General features: G+C 55.9%; 2 protein-coding genes across 2 annotated transcripts; both read left to right on the forward strand.

Moving 5' to 3' along the window:
* The first annotated feature begins 922 nt into the window (after positions 1 to 922).
* Positions 923 to 2,522, forward strand: LOC131211036 (uncharacterized). The gene is made up of 3 exons (XM_058204374.1): positions 923 to 1,161; positions 1,758 to 1,981; positions 2,125 to 2,522. The coding sequence occupies exons 1-3, from the start codon at positions 923 to 925 to the stop codon at positions 2,520 to 2,522; spliced, it is 861 nt and encodes a 286-aa protein (XP_058060357.1).
* Positions 2,523 to 5,570: 3,048 nt separating this feature from the next.
* Positions 5,571 to 8,746, forward strand: LOC131207423 (uncharacterized). The gene is made up of 3 exons (XM_058200035.1): positions 5,571 to 5,868; positions 8,346 to 8,498; positions 8,571 to 8,746. The coding sequence occupies exons 1-3, from the start codon at positions 5,571 to 5,573 to the stop codon at positions 8,744 to 8,746; spliced, it is 627 nt and encodes a 208-aa protein (XP_058056018.1).

Raw genomic sequence — 8,746 nt, forward strand, 5'->3', positions numbered from 1 at the left:
AGTGTCACTTGCCGATTGCGCACCTTCTCTCTCTCTCTCTCTTTCTCCCGACGACCCAGAACCCAGAAGTATGCTGGGGAGGCTTTCGATTTTTCCTTTTCTTCGTTGTCCCCAAGGCTGACCGAGGCCCACGTAACCCACCTTCGATCGGAATCCGATACACCGGCGACCGGATCTCCGGCGGCTCCGACTGATGAATGGATTCTGAATTTGGTCTTCCGAGTGAAATTGGGAGAGCGAGAGAGCCGCACACACCTGCGAGATGGTGACTCGGGCGGGCGGCCCCTTCGTGCAGGACACGAGCCCCACTCCTCGTTCAGGCGATCGCGGGCGCGCATCTTACGCGCTTTCTTCGCTTCTTTGCGGCTCCTTCACTCTCGAGCCCCCCAAAGCGCAGCTGGGAGCGAGCATCCGCATCATCTCGTCTCTCTCACGCGCGGTGCTTTCTTTCGCGCTCGGGCTTTCTCTCTCGCCCGCTCTCTCTCTCTCTCTCTCCCTCTCGTGGGGTTGAGATGTAAAAATTATTTAACATAATATCTCGGGCTTACAATTTATCATCCGCGTTGCGTTGCCGTTTGAAGAAGCGATCGGCGGCGTTGGTGTGGTGTGCGTGCGCCGCTGGCCCGGGGCTGGTGTGTGTGCGCTCGAATTCGAGAGATTTTTTGTTGATCACTATAAAAGGGGTTACAGCATTCGGATACCGGCACCATTTCCGATTGACGATCGCAGCAGTCAGACGAACTCGACAGTCGCTTGTGCGCCTCCCGATTCGAGATTCGAGCAGTTCGAGCAGTGGTGATCGATAGCGCAAAACGCAACAGTGAGAACCGAGTGCCGAGTGTGACCGGAAACCCGGAAAAGCCCACAAACGAAACGAAACGAACGAGCTTTGGCGCAAGTGAACGACCAGAACGCAGTCAGCATGAAAGTGTTTATCGCAATCGCCGCCCTGGTGGCCGTGGCCGTCGCTGCCCCGGCCCCGGCAGACCAGAGTGCCAGCGCCAGCGCCGGCGGAGCGTTCAGCATGATGGCCAAGTACTTTGGCACCTGCCTGGATAGCGACGAGATGGGCACCTGTTTCGCCGTCAAGGGCATCACCGCCCTGAACCGGGCGGCCCGTGCCGCCAACATCGAGCTGGCCCCGGGTGTGACGTTCGCAAGGTGATTATTGCCCCCCGATTATTGTCCGAGTGTGAAACGGAAGTGTCCCTTGAATGGCAGTGAAGGAAGCGATCGATGGCAGAAGGCGCCACGTTTTTCGGGATGCCTAGACCACAACTAGGGCTAGTTTTGAAGATCTCGTCTAAGGATCGTTTCGATTATCACGTTCATGGTTCATTTCGAAGACCATGTGTAGAACTCTTTTTGAAGATCTCGTCTAAGACTCGATTTGAAGATCACGTCAAGGGTTCGTTTTGAAGATCTCGTCTAGAGCTCGTTTTGAAAATCATAACTTGGGTTCGTTTTGAAGATCATGTCTAGAGCTCGTTCTGAAGATCTCGTCAAGGGTTCGTTTTGAAGATCACGCCTAGGGTCGCTCAGACGACGAATTGAGTGACAGATTAGACAGGACAAGATCAGTCCAGGGATTTAGTCCAAGATTTTTGCTCTTCATTCCCTGGAATTGGGACAAGATCCGGTCTCGGTACCGAGGATCACTACTCAGCAGGTTCCACAAACTCCGTTTGACAGCTGGAGTGGAGCGATACTCGTGCTGGCTTTACTGATCATGTAACGTTTCGATCAATCGCACGCAGAGACCCGTCGGTGCCGGCGGAGCGCACCGGAAAGGCCATCTCGGAGAACGAGATCATCAGCACGCTGCCGGCCGACTCGGAGCAGAAGACGGACGCCCTGTTCGACCTGGCCATCGACTCCGCCAAGCGGCTGTTCAGTGCCCGCTCGGTCCAGTTCAAGCTGCCGGAGGAGGCGACCGACAGCATTGCCCGCTCGCTGGAGGAAGGTAGACTGTTGAAGAAAGGTGCGTACGACCGCCGGCCGACTAACCGTACTAACCCGACCCCATTCCGTTTCTGTGTCCTTCCGACGTCCTGCGTCGTCCTTTCGTTTCGGTTCTTCTCGGGGCTTCAAAACCACCGTGGTCTCCACCGTTTCCCGTTGCAGGCAAGAAGCTGAAGAAGGTGCTCGGCCCGCTCGTCCTCGCCCTCGGCGGCAAGCTGTTCGCCCTGCTGCCCCTGTTCCTCGGTGGCGTCGCCCTGCTCGCCATCAAGGCGCTGCTCGTCTCGAAGGTCGCGTTCGTGCTGGCCGCCGTCCTGGCGGCCCAGAAGTTCCTCGGCGGTGGCGGCGGATCGCCCCTGAACCTGCTCTCGAAGGTGGCCGGTGGCGCGTCGGCCGGCCTCGGAGGCGGCGTTGCGGCCGGCGGTGGTGCCGGCGGCTGGTCGTCCGGAGCCGCCACGTCCGGCTGGTCGAACGGCGGAGCCGCCTCGGCCCAGTACCCGTACGCCCGCAGCTACGACACCGCCCAGGAGCTGGCGTACAGTGGCCAGGCTCCGGCCCAGTAAGCGCAGCGCAGCGTGAGCGCCGCACCCCACACAACCGGTTGCAATCCGCGCCCCCCCTGGTCTGTCCACTCTCTCTCTCTCTCTGTTTCTCTCTCGCTCTGCTCGCCGGGACTGCCGAGCGTTCTCCGGGCTCCGGCGCAGTCCCGACGACGCATCCTGCTGCCCCTCCACTCTAGTCTTCTTGCCTCTTCGAACATTCCCGGCGCCCGGCGTTTTCGGGTTGCGCCACTGATGCGCGGCACCTCAGCCCCCGGCGCAAACACAAATTATCGCGCACAGTGGCTCGTAACGAAGAAAGCGGAGCACCACCGCCACACCGATTCCACGGGATGTCCGCTTCTGTACATACACACCGCACCGCACCGCACCGCACCGCACCGCGCCGTGGAAGTCGGTGGTCAGGATTTCTCGCTCAACTGCGCCTCATCGCCTCATTTTCACGCCGTCTCTCTCTCTCTCTCGGGCACGAATCTTCATCTCGAGTGGCCGCGCGGGGGGGGCTGGCTAAACGGTGCTTTAGCACGCCCGGCGCCCTCATCCTCATTTCCACGCCACACCCGTACATCCCGTACTTCACACGGTCCTCGGCGGCACCCCCGGGGCTGCAGTGCGCCCGGAAGCAGACAGGGCGATTCGACTTCTAACATACTTTTTTTTGTAGTGTTTAGTAACTTATTTACCACCACGTGAGAGGTCGCGAGGAAAATCCGTGTCAGAAAGACAGGGCCCGACGCGAGGAACTCACGGAACACAAAACACAAAAACACGACGCCAATCGTAATGTTAACAACCACGCTCAGAAACATTGTGTAGTTAATTTATTTTTATTTATATAATTGTAATAATGAGTGTCGAGTGTCGAGGTCGAACCACAAGCCAGCCAGAGTTACGTTACGAACACGAACACGATGCCACAAACGCACAGAACCCGCAGCAGCCGCGGCGGCGGCGGCAGCACAAGTTAACCATTAATACCTACTCTTACTCTAGCTAGGAACCGCAATAAGCAGATGCCCCCACACAGGAGGTGATTCTCAGTGTGCAAAACCAAACGACCGTGGCCCGACTGGGGTTGCCCCCCAGGGGAAAACGGTTGAGACCTCAGATTCAGGAACTTACATCAGGACTCCGTAAATCCCGCTTCGTGAAGCCAGTGAAGAAAGCCACCCGTTTTGTCAGCCAAGAGTTGAATGAAAATAAAGCAAAATGGATGATTGAAAACAAACCCTTCGCCCCTGGTTGAAATCTGTGTGTTCGTTGGTCCGCAGGCGTAACCTCAATCCAGCGCCGCCGGTGATGACTTCCGGACCATCTTCATTTCGCCCACCAGTCCCACACCAGTCACGGGTGTCGTGATGTGGCCCAGATACTTATTCAGCTTCATCGTGTCGACCATCGCTGAGGCATCATAAATGATTGACAGCGCTGTTGACTTAACTGTGCCTGTCGGTCTGGGCCACTCTATCTGATCCGAGATTTCTTTTTTAGCACGTTCGGTGAAATTGTCACGAATTCGAGAGAAATCAATCGGCTCCCAGCTCGACAGGAGGGAGAGAGGGCCATTAATGACACGCCATTAACACAGATATCATCTGGTCGGTCGGTTGGGCCGATCTTCAATTCTAGATAGAAGAAGAGTGTGTTCCGAAAGCTAGCGCTGGGCCCGGGATCAACATCCCGACATCCATCCGGACACCGATCGCTGTCACTGAGTTGGGGTGTGTGCGTGCGAGAAAGTGTCGCGCTTTGTGGACCTCAGTTTGGGCACCTCTTTTGGGGCAGTTCGAGGGGTTCCGATCGGTAATGCTTGGTGGGAATGGTTGGCGTGCCGGGAACCCGAAAGGGAAAGTGCATTCAGTGCGTCACCATCCCTCGACCATTGTCCATTGTCCACGATCCCGGAACTGACGCTGGCATGTCCCGGGCCACGGTGCGGAATAGAAAATGTGACACCGTGGCCGCCTTCGCCACCCGTGGCCCTGATGCTAGACGGGTGATAGTGGCGGGCCCGTTTCGATTGAGGGTTTATTTCGCCGAGCCGAGAGATGAGCCTCTGTTGCCACTACAAATTAGCACACCTGTGTGGTTGCTCTTGTGACACAATAATTATACTTTCGTATGATTATGTAAATTGGGCTAGTATCTGGCATAGCAGTCCGAGGCTCCAGCTAGGACTCCCCACGGGATTTTGGAGGTTTTTTGAGGGAAACGGACCGAGTTTCCAATTATTTTTCCACCGTACGTCGCGCCAATTACGACACACGGCCGTACGAATGGTCGGCTGCTTTTTCCAGACGTTCGATGAATAACTTAAACCTAACCTCAGATTTCTCCTGCACTTAAGCTTAATCAAAATGTATTTAGCGTCGGCCGCGGAGTGACCGCAGCCCCGTTAATTACACGCGCCTTGTTTCCTGTGGTAATGGAAACGGCCCGCAAAGCTACTCCAGTTTGCGCCGCGGACAGGGCAACCAATCCATCATCCTCAGATGAGCAGGCGTTGGTCTGCGACGAAAACGAAACGCCGGAAGCCGGAATAGTTGGTCGCATTCCGCGGCTCGCCGGGAAAGCCTCCGCCGAATTCTCGTCACGTTCTGGCACACATTTGCTGGCTAGCTGGCTGGCGGCGAGAGTGGCGTGTGGTGCTCGGTTATGATTTGCTACCTCCCACCACCCCCCGTCACCATCGCTGGCCACCGCGTGTTTTGCCTACATGCCCAAAAACCCGACGACTCCGGACGGTGAAGCCTCCGGACCGGCTGACGGAAGACACCCGCTGCATGCCAAGTACTGGCCCGGACCCGGTCGCCCATCGATCGACCATCGATCGTCGCCCGGACGGCGGGGGGACAGTTTCGCTCCATAAACCGATGGCCGGGCATCGGATGGGCCGTTTTGGACAGTCCCCCGTCCGCCGGGGGGGTTCACAAATCACATAAATAGCATGGCAACGGCAAATTAAAGTATCAGTACTAAGCGTCCGCTAATTCGACCAGCAAGTGCGTTCTCCCGCCGCAGTCAAGTCCTTCGAGTTGGTCTCCGAGTGAAATGGCCCCCCAGCGAAATGGTGTTCTGGTCGCGGTTCTAGCGGTGGTTGCCTTCGGGGCACTGGTCGGTGCCGAGACCTCCAAGGAGGAGACCAGCGTGATCCAGCTCATCGACGAGATCGATGGGGAACAGCGGTTCCCACTGTTCGGTGGATTGACCGTCGAGCGATCGGTCGACTACGACGGTGGCCGCTCCTTTGCCGGCCGCTCGAACGAAGATCTGGCCGATCGGGCAGTGCGCTATCTGAGCTCCCACACGCTGAAGTTCCACGTGCCGTCGGATGAAAACACCGTCGAAGGTGAGCTGAAAAATGTGTCCACGCCACGGGTGTTGTGTAGTACCGAAATGTGGCCATCAGAATGGTGTCGTAACGTCCGTTTTACGTAGTTCAGCATTCTTCGAAATGGATACTGTAATCGTTCCGAAAGATGGGTCTGGGTGGCCTAGTGTCCCTGTTAGAGGCAAAACCCCCAACAAAGTGGTAAAGTCGGGCTCTTCAGCGTCGTTAGCTAATCCATGCCGTGCCGCGCCGTGAGTCTGCGCTCCAGTTAGGTGTCTAGCGTTGCAATGCATGGTGCCGACGGGCCGACGTGGTATTTTATATTTGGGGAAACTTTCACAAAACTCACTTTCCGTGCGAGCTACGCCTCGAACGACCCGCTTTGGTGGAGACGTCGTCATCCCGACGTCTGCCAGCTTCCGAGGTGAAGATCTTGAACCGGTGCCAGCTTACTGGCTGCGGGTACGAGTTTGACCCCCAGGAGTTCAAGGCTGCGTGTTGGGATGCTCATAGGCATCGTCACAATTTTTTGTTGCTGGCCAGAACCAGAACTTTCACTTCTTGGTCGTTCGGAGTTCCCACAGGACTCCAGCACCGAATGGGAGAGAATCCCACGCCCGGGGAGTGAGGTCTCATTAGAACAGGTCAACGACATCTTGATGCCGCGCCATGTTGGAACAGGTTTTGTGGAGCAGCATCGTATTTAATCAAGCCCGGAGTGCAAGGGCACTCTGGGCGGTCGAAAGAGAAAGTTTCCCGTCGGCCGTAAGATCGTTCTCGAGGGTAAATGGAGCGCGATCAGCGCACCTCTTATACCGACTTGATAAGATCGAGAAAGTTTTCGGACGAAGATCGGCACAAATTGCGCGGCTTTTGAACACTTTTAGCCTGTAGTTTAGTGCGACACGACGCAGAATCCTTTTTTCGTATGGCAAAGGAAGCGTTAGCCCGCAGAGTCTGATGGTGAATCGTTTGCAGGAAGGCCTGTGGCCTGTGGGCCAACCGCGCCGGGGTAGATTAATGAATTTCTCGTTTAAAGTAATTGCATTTTCGCTCCGCGCACCCTGTGAGTGGCTTTCGGGCTGCGTCGGGTGCGCATGTCCTCCGCACCCGTTTTCCAGGACACTGCCTGTAAGCCACCGGCTCATCAAAATACCTGTCGTGTAGGATTCAGGTTGCCCAGCCCAGCGACTTTCACTCCCATCAGATCCGGCTTTCGAAAATTCTCCAAAAAATTATCCGCCCGGCGGGACAATGCATAACACCACCAACAACAACAACAACACCAGCAACAATAGCAGACCGCTTACATACACACTCACGTACACACAGATACAAACCGCACCGAATGTGTGGCGCGTACAAAACGCCCAACAAGAAAAAGGGAAAGTTGCGCCAAAGACACACTTCCTTCTCCAGCATGATGTAGGCAACGGGCCACACCCTGTGTGTTACAGCAGCCTCCACGCCGCCCTCCCTCCTACCTGCCCCCCGCGAAGGGAGCGCCAAGAACAGGGAAGTCCCCCAGAGAGGTGCAGCGGGCACTGCGTTAGTCCCTTCAGTCGCGATCGCCACGCGATCCGCTCGACGGAGAAGGAGAAACCCCCGAATCGACGCCTCGTTTCGTCCGTCCGACGCTGCTGGATGAACGCCCTGACAGACGGAATGAACCTGCGGCCGAAGCACCGGGCACTCGGATCGATCGATTGGGCCCTCGGCGTGGCGTTTGTAGGTCATTGGCACGCAGAGCCTCGCGCGTGAGTGGCCGCGGATCGCGCTCGCATCTTCGCCGGGGAGACAAGTGCGTGCTGCATACCGGCCGGTTACAGGTTTCTAGCTTTTTGGGCCGGCTTTAGAACTATGCCTCGGCTCCAGATGTGGCCCTGGGTCCAGGGAAACTTTCCCCTAAACCAATACACGGCGATCGAATGTGCGACGGTTGGAAGGCCTTGAGCGACATTGGATTTGAGACGAGGATCATTAACTCACAGTGGGAGAAAGTGCCAGTGCGGAGAGGTGCTTGTCCCGTAGAATACTCGCTTGACAATGCCTCTCCGGTAAGTGGGTGGTCAATAAGTCGAACGAAGGAATGAGGCTAAATATTTGCTAACAATCAAGAATCTTGGTCAACAGACACACACGTTTGGCACGGTTGCAATCACAGCGATCAATGATCAATAACTTGAATACAACAAGCTATCCACTTGATAACATATTTTGTTTAAAGGCGTTTGAATACTGCTTCGACAGCCTTAAAGAGCGTATTTTCCATGAAATACACCTTAAACTTTATGATGAAATTGATAAATAATGAACCTGTAAACCAATTTCATTTCGTTTTAAGGATTTCGGAAAAAGGCCATTCAAGCAATGTTGCATTCAACGCGTAGCTTTTGGGTTGGCTAAAAGGCTTTTGCACGCAACCGAAAGCTTTCGTCGATCGGGAGCTTTAGTACTGTTCGCTGATCGTTGGCCGCTTTTTCGTACCCTTCCAGAAGCTCGTAGCAGCCGCCTGAAGAAAATGCTGTTGCCGCTGCTGCTGGCGCTGAAGTTTAAAATGGCCGTTGTGCTGCCCGTTCTGCTCGCCATCGTGAAGTTCATCTCACTCAAGGGACTCATCGCCGGTCTGCTGGCGCTGAAGTTTTCCAGTAAGTATAATTCGCCGGCGGAACACCCAACTCTTGGTAGCTGATCGTCCACTGTGTCTTCACCCTTTGCAGTCTTCACCGTCCTGAAGGATCTGTTCGAGAAGAAGAAAGAGCGCGTGACCACGGCCTACATCACCAGCGCCCAGCCGGTGAACGCGGAGATCGTCCACCAGGACTGGAACCGCAACGGCCAGGCTGCGGCCCACGAGCTGGCCTACGGTGCCTACCCGTACTCGACGCTCGCTTAA

The sequence above is a fragment of the Anopheles bellator genome, chromosome 2 (genome assembly GCF_943735745.2).
Source record: "Anopheles bellator chromosome 2, idAnoBellAS_SP24_06.2, whole genome shotgun sequence".
In the NCBI taxonomy this organism is placed as follows: domain Eukaryota; kingdom Metazoa; phylum Arthropoda; class Insecta; order Diptera; family Culicidae; genus Anopheles; species Anopheles bellator.

Bases quoted from the DNA above. Each gene is read 5' to 3' on its own strand.
- LOC131211036 (XM_058204374.1), top strand. From the start codon at position 923: ATGAAAGTGTTTATCGCAATCGCCGCCCTGGTGGCCGTGGCCGTCGCT. The intron at 1,162-1,757 runs GTGATTATTGCC...AATCGCACGCAG, and splicing joins CCGGGTGTGACGTTCGCAAG to AGACCCGTCGGTGCCGGCGG. The intron at 1,982-2,124 runs GTGCGTACGACC...TTCCCGTTGCAG, and splicing joins AGGTAGACTGTTGAAGAAAG to GCAAGAAGCTGAAGAAGGTG.
- LOC131207423 (XM_058200035.1), top strand. From the start codon at position 5,571: ATGGCCCCCCAGCGAAATGGTGTTCTGGTCGCGGTTCTAGCGGTGGTT. The intron at 5,869-8,345 runs GTGAGCTGAAAA...GTACCCTTCCAG, and splicing joins GGATGAAAACACCGTCGAAG to AAGCTCGTAGCAGCCGCCTG. The intron at 8,499-8,570 runs GTAAGTATAATT...CACCCTTTGCAG, and splicing joins GCTGGCGCTGAAGTTTTCCA to TCTTCACCGTCCTGAAGGAT.